This window comes from Dermochelys coriacea, chromosome 1 (assembly GCF_009764565.3).
Source record: "Dermochelys coriacea isolate rDerCor1 chromosome 1, rDerCor1.pri.v4, whole genome shotgun sequence".
In the NCBI taxonomy this organism is placed as follows: Eukaryota; Metazoa; Chordata; order Testudines; family Dermochelyidae; genus Dermochelys; species Dermochelys coriacea.
In genome coordinates, this window is record NC_050068.2 from 288,419,520 (window position 1) to 288,437,744 (window position 18,225).

Here is an 18,225-nt window from a genome sequence, read left to right on the forward strand (position 1 = left end):
GATGGAACACACGTACGTGTGTGTGTGTGTGTGTGTTCTACACTGACAATCTTGAAGAACCACAATTACTGTAGGGAAAGTAGCAGGTCTCTTCTTCCTGAATGCGTCAGTGTACACCCCACTGTAGATGTGTTACAAGCAGTATCCTGCTCATGATGGTAGCAGTGAGGAGTACCAGCTCTGTTAGTTAAAAAGTATTTCAGAACTGCTCTCCTGAACTTAGCAGCCAGGTCCAAAGCCAAGTCCAAAGCATAATGCTTGACCATCAGTGAGTTATTCCATGTCAAGGAGAGAGCTTTGCAGATTTCTATCAGCACATTTTTGAAGCAGGAGAAGGATGCCACTTGAGCTTTGGTGAAGGGAGTCAATGTTCGGTGGGAGAGGTGTAGTAGCCAGCTGGGAATATGAGACATGTTATCTATTTCAATATTCTCTGTGAAGAGATGGCCTGAACACATGGCTATAGCCAGAAACAGATGGGGACAGTCTGAACAGTTTAGTCTCGTCAACATAATAGCACGAAGTCCTGGAGACACTGAATGGGTGCACAATTTTTTCTCCTGATGCAGTGTGGGATAGATAAATGAGGACTTAATGCTACCTTATGCCAGTCCTCTGGAATATCATATGGGGAGTTTCAGCCATAAGTGCTTCAAGCTTGCTCACTTTTCTGGCTAAAGTGATAGCCATTAGAACACCTTCAAAAGAACATTTCAAAAGAGATTCAGAGGGAGGCTCTATGAGTCTAAGGAGGACTTTGTTGAGGTTCCTGGTGGGAAGAGGGTCTCTGGTGAGTAAGCATGCAATAGGTCTTTGAGAAACTTAGATACCATTAGGTGAGAAAAGATAGCATGACTATACAGGAGGATGGGAAGCTGAAGTTGCTGACCGTAGCAAAACTTAATGAAAGACACTCTGTTTTACGTGCAATAGATAGTACAGAATCTGTTGTCGAGGGTTGGTCTGGACCTAGTCTATGTTGGGCTGCCCATATCAAGAACCTCTTTAATTATAGGATATGTAGGCAGCAGTCATGGTGTGTGGTATTCAGCTAACAACCTCACTGCCGCGTGCACTGCCGTCAAGTCTGGATGCAGTATCTGGCCACAGTGCTGTGAGATTAGATCCAGGCAGTCTGCGACCGAGACAGGTTGCTGAACAGATATTTGTAGAAGATCTGTCAACCAAAACTCTCTACCACTAGGGAAGCATAAGCATGGTTGTGGTTGTGTCATTTGATTTTGACTTTACCCTGGAAATTGATGAAAAGGCATATAGAAGACCTTGTGACCACTACAAAAGGAAGGTGTCAAGTAATGACCCCAACCTCACACCTCCTCTGAGCAAGAGTTCTGACACCTATCACTGAACAAGTATACCACCAGGATCTGCCAACACAGGAATATTGGCATGTCAAGGTTCCTTCCCCACTCTGAAGTCTAGGGTACAGATGTGGGGACCTGCAAGGAAGACCCCCTAAGCTTATTTTTACCAGCTTAGATTAAATTCTGCCACCACCAAAGTGTTACACAAAGAACAGGAGAAGTGCCCACTTGGAAACGTCTCTCCCCCCAAAATACCCCCTCCCCCCCCAAGCACTACACCCCCTTTCCTGGGGAAGGCTTGATAAAAAAAATCCTCACCCATTTGCATAGGTGAACATAGACCTAAACCCTTGGATCCTAAGAACAATGAAAAAGCAATCAGCTTCTTAAAAGAAGAATTTTAATTAAAGAAAAAGGTAAAAGAATCACCTCTGTAAAATCAGGATGGTAAATACCTTACAGGGTAATCAGATTCAAAACAGAGAATCCCTCTAGGCAAAACCTTCAGTTACAAAAAGACACAAAAACAGGAATATACATCCCATTCAGCACAACTTATTTTATCAGCCATTTAAACAAAACAGAATCTAACGCGTATCTAACTGGATTGCTTACTAACTCTTTACAGGAGTTCTAACCTGCATTCCTGTTCAGGTTCTGGCAAAAGCATCACACGGACAGAGAGAACGCTTTGTCCCCCCCGCCCCACAGTTTTGAATGCATTTGTCTCCTCACTGGTCATTTTGGTCAGGTGACAGCGAGGTTATCTTAGCTTCTTAATCCTTTACAGGTGAAAGGTTTTCCCCTCCGGCCAGGAGGGATTTAAAGGTGTTTACCCTTCCCTTTATATTTATGACATGGCGCTATGACTGATCTCTACAGTGACCACTTGAGTGGTACTAGATTGTCCGTTCTGGAAGTCTGCCAGGCTGTTGCTGACTCCTGGGAGGTGAAAAGCCAACCAGTTATTCTGTTCTGGTGGCATCATGCTCAGAGCTAGATAGCTTCCAGACATAAGAGAAATGAGTGTATGCTTCCTTGCACGTTGCCAGTCAGAATCTGCATGGTGGATTTTTGAAAAATAGGCAGGAAAGCTATGCAGATTAGCCTGATGGCTTAGAGCTCCAAGACACTGATATGGAAGAGTCTCAGGTCTTCTGGGGACCAGTTCTCTTGCATATGCAGATTGTCCAGGAGGGCTCCTGTCCTATTTTTGGGTTCCTTCCACCATGTCAGTCCTATTTAGTGTTTTGCTAGCAAATAGACCTATCTGAGTTAGAGCTGGAATGGTCATAAGTCAGTGGTCTCCAACCTTTTTATACCCAAGGTCACTTTTTGAATCTAAGGGCAACCAAGGATTTACCCTTCCCCTTTCCTGAGGCCCTGCCCTCTCCACCCCTCCCCCTTCCATTGCATGCTCTCCCCCACCCTCACTCACACACACCAGGCTGGGGCAGAGGGATTTGCAGTGTGGGAGGAGGCTCCAGGCTGAGCCTGGGACAGGGGGTTGGGGTACAGGAGGAAGTGAGGAGTGCAAGCTCTAGGAGCGAGTTTGGATGCAGGAGGGGGCTCCAGGCTGGGGCATAGAAGAGAGTTTGGGGTGCTGGCACTGGGAGGATCAGGGTGGTGCTTGGGATGCAGGATGGAGTACTGGCTCTGGGAGGGGGCTCAGGAATGGGGTACAGTCTCCCACTGGGCAGCACTTGCCTCCGGTGGCTCCTGGTCAGTGGCACGCACAATAAGGCTAAGGCAGGCTCCCTGCCTACCCTGGCCCTTCACTGCTCCCAGATGGGGCCAATGCACCCCTGCGGCCCCGGGAGAGGGACGATGATATGGCTCCACGTGCTGCCCCTCTCTGCAAGCACCACCCCCACAGCTCTTCTGGCCAATGGGAGCTGCAGGAATGGTGCTTGCAGGCAGGAACAGAGTGCGGCGGGAGACCCCTGCCCTTTCTCCCCACCCCCCAGGTTTGCACTGGCTGCTTCCGGGAGCGATGTGGGGCCAGGAGAGGCAGCGAGTCTGCCTTAGTGGCAGCTATGCTGCACCGCAGGAGATCGCGATTGACTGGTTGGTGACCACTGCCATAGGTGAAGTCTAGCAAGCAACATTACGTATGAGCATGCTGACATATGGCTTAGCAGCCCCAAACACAGGTACCATCATTGTTGGGTTTACTTTTATCTAAAGTAATAGCTAATGCATTCACAAGACCGTCTTTGGCAAGGTATACTCACTGACCTGGAATCGATCAGTGTTCACAGTCTTATCTAACAGGCTGAAGGCTTATTTTTCTTAGTTCACTAAAAAACCCAGTTGAAAGAACAGGCTAGGTTTGCTGCCATCTCCTGCCGAGATCTGTCCTTGAGCCAATTTGAGGTGGAAGGAGACAGAATGATGGATACAAGTGTTTCCATTCTGAATCTGAGATGGTGTAAGTATTTGTGAGTCTCTCAGATCTAGGAGAGGACAGAGAATCCCCTTCTTCACTGAGACAAGGAAATATTTGGAGTAGAAGCCTCTTCCCCTATACTTCATAGGTACCTCTCAGAGCTCCCAGACAAAGCAATGACACCACTTCTAATTGTAACAGCCTCTTGTGAGACGGGTCCCTGAAAAGGGAAGGGGATAGGTACATGATCAAGGAGTGGAAATGTATAGGGTAGCCTTGAGAGATGTTCAATGCCCATTTGTCATCTATGATGGCCACCCAGGCCTAGTGGAAATGGAATGTCTCCAGAAGGGATATGGATCCCTCCAAGACAAATCTCAAGCCCTTACTGGGCTCAGTTACAATACCAGGAAAGAGGTCACCATGGCGTCTCTTTTCCACCAGGCCATTCTAGTTTTGATTGAGGACGTAAAGGCTCTGTCCTTGGAGTAATGTTGGGTCTCCTCTTTTTGTAATTTTCCTTAGCGCCTGGAGCAATGTTTGAATATCTGGCTTTGATTCAGTGACACCTCTATAGTGAGAAGTGCTGGCTTTGCTGCCTGGGCAGCTGGTGACTTTGAGGGGGTTGGCTAGTCATTAGTGCCAGCTCTGATGGCATCCTTTTCACCCTCTTTCTACTGCCCAATTCCAATGTATAACGTGTGCTTGACTTGAGGGAGCACTGGCTGATGCTGGCTTATCTGGTATCGCTCTGGAATGACCATCACCTCTAGGTCTCAAGTGACCCACAAGGACTGCCCTAGCAGATACAGCTTGAGCTGCACATCCCTGGATTTGCAGGTGCTGGAGAAAGAATACTTGCACGCAAAGGCCTCTCTGGGATGTGGCTCTACCAGAAGAGAAAGAAGCACTAGCTATGTCCATCCTTGACAGGGATCAGTTAGTCACAGGACAGGCAGGGTATGAAACCTGAAAGTCTGGACTTTGCCATAAGGCATGGTGGTTAGTGTTAAGCACCCATCCTGCTGTACACAGCAGAAGGTGGTCTACAGTTTTTCAGAGCATCTAATTTGATGGGAGCATGAAAATGAAAATTTCTTCACAAAGTTGGTTTAAAAATGGTTTCAAAGTTTCTACAGAGTAGCAAGTTGGACATTTGCTAAATTGTCTTGTTGCCATGAGCAGCAAGATGGAACTGAGACCGGATTCCAGTTGACTGCCCTTTATGAATATAAGGAGACACATGCAGCCCCAGACACTGCTATTCAAAAGACTCTGATCTCCAATATATGTGCACCTACAATGGGATCCACACACACAGAACTATCATTTAAAATACAAACAAGCTCCTGAACAGGTTTATCATCATCAAGTTGCTCAAAATTGTACCTTTTTGAATTTTTACATCAATCATCAAAGCAAAAGCAGGCAAGTTATAAGCCACCTCAAATACAGGGTTCATAATGAAGACACTGATTTAATGCCTACTGGAGTTAAGATAATTAGAAAATTTTAGGCAAATTAAGTGCAAATATAGATTCACCAACAAAAAAGTCAATCACTTCATTTATTGACAGGCATAAATCCAAGAGATATTCCAAATCTGCACTAATGGTAAAAACAAATCTGATTTTACAAAACCGTACATCACCCCAGACTTACATATGCTGCACTGTCCCACTTATATAACATTATTTAACACTAATTTAACCCAAATTGAGAGCAAACCAGGACAATTTCTACACTCAGATGCATAACAACTGAGTCCCTGCAAATGGCCTCATTCTCCCACTATAGCTAAAACAGTATGGCTGCACACCAATACTAAATATAGAAATATGGTTGGCCAGCATAAATTAGGAAGTGGAGAGACTTACTACTTTTATCAGATTAACAACCAAGCAAAAGTGGGCAAAATGGAATGAACTGAAAAAGTGAGATTAAAATTTTACAAAACCAGTATGTATACATACATACTGTAACCCAAGTATGCTGTTTCAACTTTGCTGTACTCGGTTTTGTATTTGTTGCCCTTAGAACTGTTGACCATAAAGATTAAGTATTATGTTTCTTCAATTAGTAATTCAAATTAAATTACAGCAACAAAAATACTGTCTAAATCAGTGGTGTTATGCATTCTCTGGCAAGGGCCAAATTACTTCTTCATTTAAGAGTCCAGGAATAGAATGGACTGGCAAAAGGCAATATTTATGGTCTTGCCCAACTTCAGAACATGCCTTCTTAGCCAGGTTAAGTATCACATTTACTTAAACATTTGAAACCTTCCTTCCTCTGTCCATTAACTCACTCTCTGTGCAACTCTCCTGCTCCTCCCTACCCCAAAGCACTTTGGGAAGCCCATCAACACTTCATCTTCCATCTGAAGAAATCCTTCCCCCTTCTCCCCATCCCTTCTTCGGGGAAATATATTCCATTTGTCTACCACTGCAGAATTTCCTTCCTTCCTCAACTCTCTGGACATTTGGGGAGAGTAAGTAATGAACAGAAGCATCCTCTTTCCTAGCCTGGTCTCACGAGGCAGCAGCAGCAGCAAGAGCCAAAGGAAAGCAGAAGCCCAACCCTGCAGGCTCAGCTACGATGGTAGTGAGGTGGAGAGAGGGCAGGGAGAGGCTCAAAAATATACCACTCCAAGACTCAGTTGCAGCACTGGGTAGAATGGCTTTGGTACCAGTGACCAATCAGGCATGAACTCCTCAGTAAGTTTTCCAGAGCAGTATATCTCCTCACTATACTGGTGAATGTAACCAAGAAAATACCAGGGTGGGGGAGAACCAAAAAACCCCATCACCATTGTGTCAGTAGCTAGCACAGTCATCCAACGAACTGGGAACTGACCTGACCAGAATCTGTTCATTTCCACCCCTGTAACTGATCAAATATACGAGTGACCTTTGATAACTTATTTCACCTTGATAGCCTCAGTTTCTCACTTGTGCAGTAGAGATGTACTTTCCTTACTTTGCAAAACATTGAAAGCTATGGCTGAAAAGCACTATGACTGCAAAGCATCAGCAAAACCAGACATGGGTAAAGTAAAACTTAGATCTCAGACATATTTCAAGCTTAACTTTCAAGTTGATGAGATCAGAAAGAATGTGTTCCTAAGGTTAAGTTAAACATCCTTTTAGTACTAAGGGTCTGATTTCCAGCAGTTTGGCAAGTGTACATTCATTCACACAAATGGGCACCAGATACTGGATGTGCATGCACAAAGCCCAAGCTTGCCTATATACATGGGGAGGTGAGTGTCTATATCTAGTCATGCACACGCAAGTCATTAGTTTCCATGCACATATGGAAGTGTGCATGAAAGTACACCTACCTACTAACTAAAAATAAGGACTCAAGTCAGTAGAAAAAGAAGAGTCTAAACTGCTTCAAAAGAGATTAGTTCCAGTAGTTAAAGGAATACCACTTACCAGAGCAGACTTTCCAACACCTCCTGATCCAAGAACAACTAGCTTGTATTCACGCATGTTGAAAGTGTTAAGTCACCCCCTTGATACCTAAAATACACACACAAAAAAAAATTAGATCCCAAACTTCTGCTAAAGGACAACCGCATTACAAGAATGTAAGTATATTACAGTGTTAATGTATTGTAATTATGCCTATAGCTATGTATCTATTGGATGTTCACTGTTTGAGAAAACTAATTTTAACACTAGTTTAATATCAGCTGATAACTGCAGGATACTTACCACTACATGAACTAAGGCAGGCATAATCTAAGCAAGCTGCCTCTTGATTTACTATACAATATGGAAATGACAGGCCCTAACTGGCAGTCATAACCTGTACTCAGGATTACTGTTAATAGCAGCAATTCTACTTATCTACCAATTTAAAAGTATGCCTCCAGAACACTTTCCTCATTACCAGAACAGTTAAATTTATACCTTTTTGAAAACTGTTTCTAGTTCAATACCAAAGTATTACACTATGCATCTCTGCATGTGCTGCCTGCACCAAGATCCCTTACAAAATATTTCAGCCTTGTGAGTACAACTAATTATATATCAATAACTAGTTTTTCCACTCTGTAAAACAGCTTGTAGCTTTTACTGCACTGCTTTGGGTTAGAATGTCTTTATCTTGCCCAAAGGTCTCCACCATTGTGTCCACCGGTTTACTGAACAGTTAGATTCTCTCTCAAGTATTTGGAAGCAGCCAGCAATTTTCTTTACCTACACACAGGCTTTCTAATAATGGAGGCACATACACATATGCGACACTATTCACAGACTAAGTCGGAAGGGACCATTAGATCATTTAATCTGATCCTGTACAACACAAGCCTGTTCTTTGAGAATTTCATCCAGTTACTCCGGTGAACCAAACAAACAACTTCCCTTGGTAGTTTGTGCCAATGGTTAATCAAAAATTGGTATCTTGCTTCTAATTTGAATTTGTCGGCCTTTAACTTCTAAATAGTGGTCTTGTTATACCTTTCTGATAGAAAAAGCAGCCCTCTAATATCTGGTATTTTCTCTGTGAGGGTACCTGCATACTATAATTAAGTCACCTCCTGATTTTTTTTTTTTTTGAGGAACTAAACAGGCCATTTAGGGATCTGGGGCAAAAATTGAGGATTGGCCCTGCTTTGAGCAGGGGGTTGGACTAGATCTCCTGAGGTCCCTTCCAACTCTGATATTCTATGACTGAGCATCTTCAGTCTCTCACTGCACGACTTTTCAGCCCACAAAAAATGTGGGTATTCTCTGCACCCTCTCCAGTTTTTCAACATCCTTAGAAAAATGTTGACACCAGAACTGGATTCAATATTCATGATCTCTCTCACCATTACCATATGCAGAGATAATAGGAATAAGGAAGGTTACTTTTAACTACTTCCCTACTTATACATCCAAGGACTACATTAGCCTGTTTTTGCTACAGCATTGCTGGGGCCCTACCTAAATTCATGGTCCATTTTGGTCAATTTCACGGTCATAGGATTTTAAAAATTGTAAATTTCATTATTTCAGCTATTTAAATCTGAAATTTCATGGTATTGTAATTGTAGGGGGTCCTGACCCAAAAAGGAGTTGCGGGGTGTAGTGTTGCAAGGTTATTGTAGGGGGAGAGTTGCGATATAGCTACCCTTACTTCTGTGCTGCTGCCTTCAGAGTTGGGTGCCTGGCCAACAGCCACCGCTCTCTGGTTGCCCAGCTCTGAAGGCAGTGCAGAAATAAGGGTGGCAATACCGTGACACCCCTCCCACCCAAAAACAAAAAAAAAAAACTTTGCAAACCCTCCTACAACTGCTTTTTGGGTCAGGACCCCCAATTTGAGAAACACTGGTAGTGCCCATGAAATCTTTATAGTATAGGGAAACGCACACGAAAGACAAGATTCCAAGGTCCATGATGCATTTTTCATGGCTGTGAATTTGGTAGAGCCCTAATCATTGCACTGGGAGCTCATGTTCAGTTGTAACTCCACCAGTGATCCTTAAATCCTTTTCAGGGTCACTGCTCTTCAAAAAAGAGAGAGAGAGAGAGAGAGTCTTCAGCTCTGCAAGAATGGCCTTCATTTTTTGCTTCTAGATTTATCACCTTCCCTTTGGCGATAGCAAGTTGTCTTTGATCAAACAGGCCCAGCTTACCAAGTGATCCAAATCATTGTGACTACCCTGTTATCAATATTTACCACTCCACCAGTCTGTATGTCACAAGATTTTAAAATCAGCAGCTATTTTATATTTACTTCCAGACTATTGATAAAAATATTGAGTGGCACTGGGTCTAGAAGAGATCCCTGGAATTCTAAATTTCTGGTTCAGAAAGCTGCCCTTAACATAGGAACTTCTGATAAAACCTATATTTAACTGTTAGGTGTGAAGTGTGAGGGTAATATTTTATAGCACTAAGTGCACATAGCTCCTTAAGCCCTGCCCCAAAGGCCTTCTAAACTAGCCTTAATATGTGTTGCCATTTTCAAAGTCCTTGAAAACCATCTAGGAATTTTGCTGTCTAGTCCTGAGGAATCTGTAGCATGTACCCACTGTAGTTTTTTTTATTCTTTATCCAAAATATTTTGCTTCCACCCTCCACTAAGTCTGGAGATTTAATTTATTAAAAATGCTTTAGGCATACCCCCAGTTAGTTTGAATAAAGGAAATATCTTTAAGAATAGTTAGCTCTCTTCTTGCCTGGAAAAAGGATTCCAACTAGCAGTTATAAAAGTTTAGAAAGCTGATACATTTTTATCCTCCCCTTACTCAGTGTTGTAAAAGCTTGAGGGAGTTCTAAACAGGAATGCATATATTATCTATGGATTTCTTCCAGCAACAGTCATAGCAAGATTAAGATGTTCCACAAATAACAAAAAACCTTCCTTTCATACACACATACACAGTCAAGATGCCCTGTGACCTAAAAAAACCCAAACCACTATGTGTCATCTTTCAGGAAATGGATGCCTGATGGCATGGAAGTTACATAATACTCATATTTGAAGTTCATTAATAGGCTGATCTGGTGATTGACTACTACCCGAACATCCATTGCTTTGCTTGTGTTTAGAATAGTTGCATCAATACTACCATGGTTCTTCACCTCTTTGCTACTATACTGTCTATCCATGCTCCCCAAAACCTCATTTCATACTATACAAGTCATCTACAAGGTACCATCATTGTTAGCAAGACTATGTAGTTACATACACCGTTATTGTAGCAGTGTTCATTCCAGGATATTAGAGAGTGAGAGTGAGGTAATATCTTTTAGTGGACCAACTTCTGTTGTTGGAAGAGACAAGCTTTCAAACTTGGAGCTCAAAAGCTTGTCTCTTCCACCAAGAGAAGTTGGTCCACTAAACGATATTACCTCACTCACCCTCTCTCTCTCTCTCTCTCTCTGAGGTGTTACGTCAGCAACCCCACTGATACTTGACAAGTAGCCACGTTTTAAATTGAGCTCCAGATAAAATCTCCATTGTACACTTGCTCCACAGAGCATCAGCATAACAGAAGTAATATACAGACAAAAAATACACCAGATATGGGAAACCTAAGAATCACTTTGATCTGACCAAGCATGTATACAATCAAAGCTGCAGGATTGTCATTTTAACTTTACTTGATGAAGTAATGCCCAGAATTTGTTTCTGAATATAAAACATCAAAATATAGGAAGTACATAGAATTGGACATTGCTAGTTAGCACATTTTGTATTGTGTGTGTCAAAGTAGTTATATAGCAATGTTTCATTCAGTTTTTATTTTTATAAAATGGACTATAGTACAATTAGAATGATTAGTTAAAAACTAAGTTATATTGTCAATGTCCTAGCTCTGCTTTTTAAAAGCAACGTTTGTAAAAACAGTGGATGTTGCAAGTTAGGAAGTGAACAATTGTTCTGGGTGAACTAATGAGTTTTAGTGTACAAGAATTTATGTAATAACTTCGAGAAAATAGTAATGCAAGGTACAAGGAATGATATAAAAGTGAAGACAGCATGCGTTCTCTTTTTTCCCCAGGGGAGAGGAGAAAGTTTTTCTATTTTTTGGATAAGTACTAACAGGTGTCAGCTAAAATAAGTACACTTGCAAAGGAACTGCCACACTAGAACACACCTGAGATCCACACAGTGCAAAATCCCTATCTCTAAACAATAGCTATTTCCAGATGCTTCAAAAGATGGAAGAACCCTTTAGTAAGGAGATGTGGGATAATCTGCTTCCCATAGTAAGTTGCTATGCTTCAAGTCTTAAACCAATCTCTAGCTATTAAAGTTTAATATCCCTTCCAAAAATGTTACCAACCATTATTTATAAAAACCTCTAGACATTTAAATGCCTATAAACTGAAATTCAAATCCTGAAACTCAAAAAGGAGTCATACCAAAAGTGGAAACTAAGTCAAAATACAAAAACCCAACAAGCATGTATGACAAAATTAGAAAGGTCAAGGCAAAAAATTTGATTGAACTAGCTAGGGACATAAAGGGAAACTTTTTTTTCTTTATTAATGTGGGAAGCAAGAGCAAGACCAAGGACAAGGTAGGCCCATTAATCTATGGCAAACGAAAGACAAACAGAAAACACTGCAATTCCTGAAGTGTTAAATGGCTTCGTTTCCGTTTTCACCAAAAAAAGTTAGCAGTGATTGGAAAACATAGTTAAATCAGTGTAAATGGGATAGGATCGGAGGCTAAAATCGAAAAAACAATATATTAAGAATTACTTAGACAAGTTAGAAGTCTTCAAGTCAGCAGGACCTGATGAAATACATCCTAGAATACTTAAGGAACTAGCTGAAAAGATCTGAGCTATTACGGATTATCTTTGGGTATGTCTTCACTACCTCCAGATCGGCGGGCAGCGATTGATCGGGGATCAATTTATCGTGTCTAGGCCAGACAGGATAAAAAAATCGACCTGAGCGCTCTCCAGTTGACTCCTGTACTCCAGCACCACGAGAGGCGCAGGCAGGAGTCAAAGGGGGAGCAGCAGCAGCCTCACCATGGCGGACACACCACGGTAAGTCACGGTAATGTCGGTAATGGTAAGTTGCATAACTTAGATCGATCCCCCCGCCCTCAGCCTACATCAGGGCTTTGAGAACACATGGAGGATGGGAAAAATCCCAGTCGACCAGAAGAGGGCAAATATAGTACCTATTTATAAAAAGGGGAATAAGGGAATTATAGACCAGTCGTCTTAACTTTAGTACCCAGAAAGATAAGTGAGCAAATAAGCAATTTGTAAGCACCTACAAGAAAATAAGGTTATAAGAGCACGGATTTGTCAAGTACAAATCATGATAAACCAACCTAATTATCCTTATGAAACAATGAATTCACACTACTGTGGCTCTTTTGGGAAATGCTGATCACTAATTTGACTTCTGAATCACTGAGTATCACTACCCAAATATCACTAGCCTAGATGAACCTTCTAAAAAGGTGCGTGCACAAACGGTTGGAAAAGCATAGTCAGGATCACAATCAAGCTGGAATGGCATATTGGAGTGGAGTCCCACAAGGATCCTACATAGGTTTGGTTCTATTCAATAGCTTCATAAAAGATTTGGATAACGACAGAGTACACTTATAAAATTTGCTGACAATACTAAACAGAAGGGTTGCAAGCACTTTGGAGAATTAGAATTCAAAATGATCTGGACAAACTGGAGAAAAAGGTCCAAAATATGAAATTCAATAAGAATAAATTATAGCATTATCCTTAGGAAGGAATAATCAATTGCACAAATACAAAATGGGAAATGACTGCCTAGGAAGGAGTTCTGCAGAAAAGGATCTGGGGATTATAATGGAACACAAACAATCTGAGTCAACCATGGAATACTGTTGAGAGAGAAAAAAAAGCAGACAGACATTCTGGGATATATTAGCAGGATTGTTGTAAGCAAGACGTAAAAAGTAATTCTTCCACTCTACTCAGCACTGATAAGCACTCAACTGGAGTATTTTGTCCAGTTCTGGGTGCCACACTTCAGGAAAGATGTGGAAAAATTGCATAAAGGCCAGATGAAAGTAAAAAACGGTCACACACTTTCTTGTAACTGTTCTTAGAGATGTGCTGCTCATATCCATTCCAATTAGCTGTGCGTGTTCTGCGTGCACAGTTGTTGGAAAGTTTTCCCTTAGCAGCTCCCGTTGGGTTGGCTAGGGAGCCCCCTGGAGTGGTGCCTTCATGGCGCTCAATATGTGACCCTGCCGACCTGACCCCCCTTCAGTTCCTTATTGCCAGCTACTCCGACAGAGAGGAAGGAGGGTGGGTATTGGAATGGATATGAGCAATACATCTCGAAGAGCAGCAGCACAATTACCTCCGCTTTGTCCCTGAGGATCTTGAGCAGCACCTTGTGAATGAGTGGGACTGGTGGGAAGGCATACATGAGGCAGTCTCCCCAGGGTAGCAGGAACATGTCTGTGATTGAACCCAAGATGTGTTTCTGGAAGGAGCAGATCATTGGTTCTTTCTTTTGCTCCGGGTGGCAAAGAGATCGACCTGGGGAAACCTTTGGAAGATGGAATGAAGAACATCCGGATGGATGGACCACTTATGGTTGCAGAACAATCTGCTGAGGTGATCTGCTAGTTTGTTCTGCACTCCTGAGAGTGCGCCCACTCCATTCACCTGGAGGCATCCTATGCAGAATTCCCATAACCAGAGGGCTTCCTGACATAGTGGGGAGGAATGGGCTCCACCCTGCTTGTTGATATAAAAACATAGCAGGGGTATTGTCCATCATCACTGCCACGCACTGGCCTTGCAATCAAAATTGGAAAGTTTGGCATGCTAGTCGTACTACTCTGAGCTCCCTGATATCAATATGGAGGGAGAGTTCGTCCTGCGACCACAGGTCCTGTGTTAGGAGATCTCCCAGATGCGCCCCATCAAACCCAGAGCTGACGCATCCGTTAGTAGGGACAAGAAAGGCTGTCGGCTGTTGAAGGGAACACCTTCGCATACCATCTAAGGGTTGACCACCAATGTTGGGACTCAAGTATGTGTCCTGGCACTGTCATTACCGAGTCCAGGCTATTGCGTTCCAGGCGGTATAATGACACGAGCCATGCTTGGAGGGGCCTGATCCTCCATCTGGTATGCTGGACCACGCAAGTGCAGGCTGCCATGTGGCCAAGGAGACTCAGGCATTCCCTTGCAGTAGTGGTCGGGTACTGCCTGAAGTTTTGTATAACGTCCGTTATGGCTTGGAACCGGGTCTCTGGCAGGAACACCCTTGCCTGTACAGAGTACAGCACAGCTCCGATGAATTCTAATCTTTGGATTGGTGATAAGGTTGACTTGTTCATGTTGAGGAGTCCCAGTCTCTTGAAAGTGGATCTGACTAAGCAGACCCGAGATTCCACCTGCTCCCTGGTATGCTCCCGGAGCAGCCAGTAATCTAGGTATGGGTATACCTGTACCTCCCTCCTCAGAAGGAAGTTTGCTACGACCAACATGCACTTGGTGAACACTCATACGGCTTTCGACAGGCCGAAAGGGAGGATCGTGAACTGGTAGTGTTTGTGGTCGACTACAAACGGCAAGAATAGTCTGTGTACAGGTCAAATGGCTATGTGAAAGTATGAGTCTTTCGAGGGTGGCATACCAGTCTCCCGGATCCAAGGATGGGATAATAGAGCTCAGAGAGACCATGCGAAACTTCAACTTTATCATGGTTGAGCCTTTGCAGGTCTAAAATGGGTCTGAAACCCCCCCCTTTGCCTTGGGGGTTAGGAAATAGTGGGAGTAGAATCCCTTGCCCTATAGCTCCTGAGGAACCTCCTCCACTGCCCCATATGGCAAGGAGCTACTGCACCTCCTGGATAAGGAGCTGCTTGTAAGAAGGGTCCCTGAAGATGGACGGGGAAGGGGGGTAGGAGGGAGGGGAGGAGCAGAATTGGAGAGTATATCCCATTTCTACCATGTGAAAAACGCTGTGGCCCGAGGTTATTTGGGACTAAGCACAGTAGAAGTGGGACAGACAGTTCAGAAAACATGGGTAAGAATCCGGTGGAGAGACAGGTGCGCCGTCCTCAGTGGCACCTTCAAAAGGCCGGTTTAGAGCTTGATGAAGGTTTGGACTGGCCTTGGCCCTGCCCCAAAGGGGGATTGGAAGGCTTGAGCCTCTTGTTCTTGCTCCTTAGTCTACAAAAATCCTGCCTCGGCTAAGGAGGATATGGGAGCTGTTGTTGTGGCTGGGGCTTGAAGTGCTTGGGTTTGGTTGCTGGCATGTGCGTCCCCAATGACTTCATGGTAGCCATGGAGTCTGTCTGCTTGGAGAATAACCCTGCGCCCTCAAAGGGAAAAGTCTTGCAGGGTTTGCTGCACTTCCGGGGGTAGCATGCACACCTGAAGCCAGGATGTTCTCCTCATGGCTATGCCTGAAGAGAGGGTATGGACGGCTGAGTCCGCAGAGTCTAGGGACACCTACAGCAAGATCTGTGCCACCGCCTTCCCTTCCCTGACAATGGTGGAGAATTCGGTCCTAGAGTTTGCAGGGATCAGCTCGTTAAACTTCAATATGGAGGCCCATGCGTTGACGTTATATCTGTGAGGATAGCTTGCTGAAGACCCCCAGTGGCAGAGACCTTCCTACCAAAAAGGTCCATCCTTTTTATCTCCTTAGATTTGGGGGCCAGCCCTTGCTGTCCCAGACGTGCTCTCTCGTTAACCGCCGACACGACCAGAGAGCAAGGCTCTGGGTGTGAGAACAAATATTTGTAGCCCTTGGAAGGGACGAAGTATTTGCATTCCACACCCCTAGCCGTCAGCAGAATTGAGGCCAGGGTCTGCCACAGAGTCTTGATGTTGCTCTGAAATGATTAACTGCAGATGGACCTTCAGGAGCAAGGTCTACCAGGGGTCCTCGGCCTCGAACACTTCCTCTGCTTGCAACCCCATGTTCAAGGCAATCCACCTCAAAGTCCTGATGTGCCCTGTGGTCAATGGCCCGAAGCTGAAGCCCCTGCCACAGCCTCGTCAGGGGATGAAGATGAGGTGGCTGTAGCCGGACCTTGCAGCAGGTCCTGTGCCGGGTTCGCCTCAGCAGCGGCCAGAGCCTCAGGGGGCGGCTGGGTCAGGGTGGCCTTGGATCCCCAAGATGTAGGCCTGTCCCTGGCAGCGTGAGGTGGTCAGTGTTCAAATGTCACCTGTTCTCGTGTTAAGAAACAGAGAACTGAAGCTCCTGATCCATCTTCTCTATACCATACCTTATGTTCCCTCATCTCTTTTTTTAAAAAGGTAAACAACCAGTTTTTTCCAATCTCTTCATGTGTTTTTCCCATGCCCATAATCCGTCACTCTTTTCTACCCGCCCCCCAATTCTGCAATATCCTTTTGGGGATATACTAGGAGTAGTGGTTCATAGTATTGAGAGCTTTCTGCATCATTAATTTATACAGTGGCTTAATGTTTCCCATATGCTCCATCCTATTCCTTATGTATCCCCATCTTGTATAGGGATAAAATAAAAAGCAATCAGTATTGTGAACAGCTCAGTGAAGACCTCTGCACAAGGATGCCCAGATCCCTCCCGAGTTGATACAATTAATTTAGAACCTTGCAAGTTTAAGTTTCTCTCTCCTACATGCATTGCCTTGCATGCATCAACACTGAGCATTTGCCATTATGTTGCTCAGTCATCTAGTTTGTTTAGATCACTCAAGTTCTTCAGAGTCCTCCAATCTTAAATAACCTAAGTTATGGCATTTGAAAAGTTTGCTACCTGACTATTCAGCATTCCTTTCTAGATCATTAAACAATATGGGGCCTAGTAAGGAACCTTGAGGCACTCCACTGTTAGCCTTTTGCTATGATGAAAATGGACTATTAAATGGTTTCCCTCTCTCCTAGTCAGTGTTTGATCCATGACAAAACTATGCATCTCAATCCATGACTACTTAGCTTCTTTAGCAGCCTCTCCTGAAAATCTTTGTCAGAAGACTTTTGCAAGTCTAAATAAGTCATGTCAACCAGTTCTCTTATATACACTACTCTGACATGTTCAAGTTTGAAGTAATTAGTGAGAGAGGATTTTTCTTTGCAGAAACTGTGCAGGTTAAACCCTTATCACATGGTCTTCCCAGTGTTTTATTCTACTTATTAGTTTCAACTAATTTGCCAGGTACAGAGGTAAGACTTACTGGAGTGCAATTCCCTAGGTTATCCCTAAGTATAGGTAAAACATTTGCTACCCTCCAATCCTCTGGTACAGTATCCGTTTTAATGAGATAATCCTTTGATTTCATGTTACTGAATTTATTTTAAATATACAGAACAGCCTGGGAGCAGAAGCAGTGCCAGAAAGCTTTAGCAACAAAATTCCTCTGGGGGAAGTGCTTGGGAGTACAGTGTAAATATTCTGAACTGTAAGACTCCCAGATCAGGATCAATCAGCCTCTTCATTGCAAGGTTAAAAGGAAGTTTTCCAAAAATCCAGTCTGACTGAATTTGGAGGCTGATTAAATAATTCTATTAGTTGCTAAACTGTAGTCAGAATTCTCCACTTCAAGAACCAGCATAATGCCAGGTATGCAGTATACTACAGTCTTCCCCCCAGTCTAAATCATTTTAAGAATAGTCAACAGCCTGAACAGACATTTTCAACAGCGTACTAGCTGTAGCATGAGAAACAAAAAGCCAGCTGCTAGTTGATTCTGTTCTTGTGTAACACATTGACCATGTGGGATATTAGAGTTACTCATCACACAAATTCTCACACCTTCAGCAAGCAACAGTTGGAAGCGTAGGGAGGTGACAACAGTGGAATAATACTGACTAGATGTTCAACATTGCTTCAACATAGAAGGTACTCCTCCAGACTGGTAAGTTAATGATAAACAACACTAGTACTTCCAGTGAATTTCATGTGGAAGTTAAGACGCTTTTAAAGCGGATATGGTTGTAGGTTTAAAAACAACAACAACAAAAAAACACAAACCCCATCCTCTTTCCAGCCCCCTATCTGGAGAACTGGTCTTCTGCCACCTCCCCAACCTGCCCTTGAATTT

The 18,225-nt window shown here is 43.5% G+C and overlaps 1 protein-coding gene across 3 annotated transcripts in view; it reads right to left on the reverse strand.

The window, feature by feature from the left end:
- The window catches only part of RAP1B (RAP1B, member of RAS oncogene family), an 81,061-nt gene that overhangs the window by 32,461 nt on the left and 30,375 nt on the right, over window positions 1-18,225 (reverse strand). For all 3 annotated transcript variants that reach the window (XM_038410665.2, XM_038410691.2, XM_038410674.2), the window contains exon 2: window positions 7,155-7,241. In XM_038410665.2, the coding sequence (XP_038266593.1) occupies window positions 7,155-7,211 (57 nt within the window). In that variant the 5' untranslated portion in view covers window positions 7,212-7,241. The remainder of the gene's footprint in view (window positions 1-7,154; window positions 7,242-18,225) is intronic.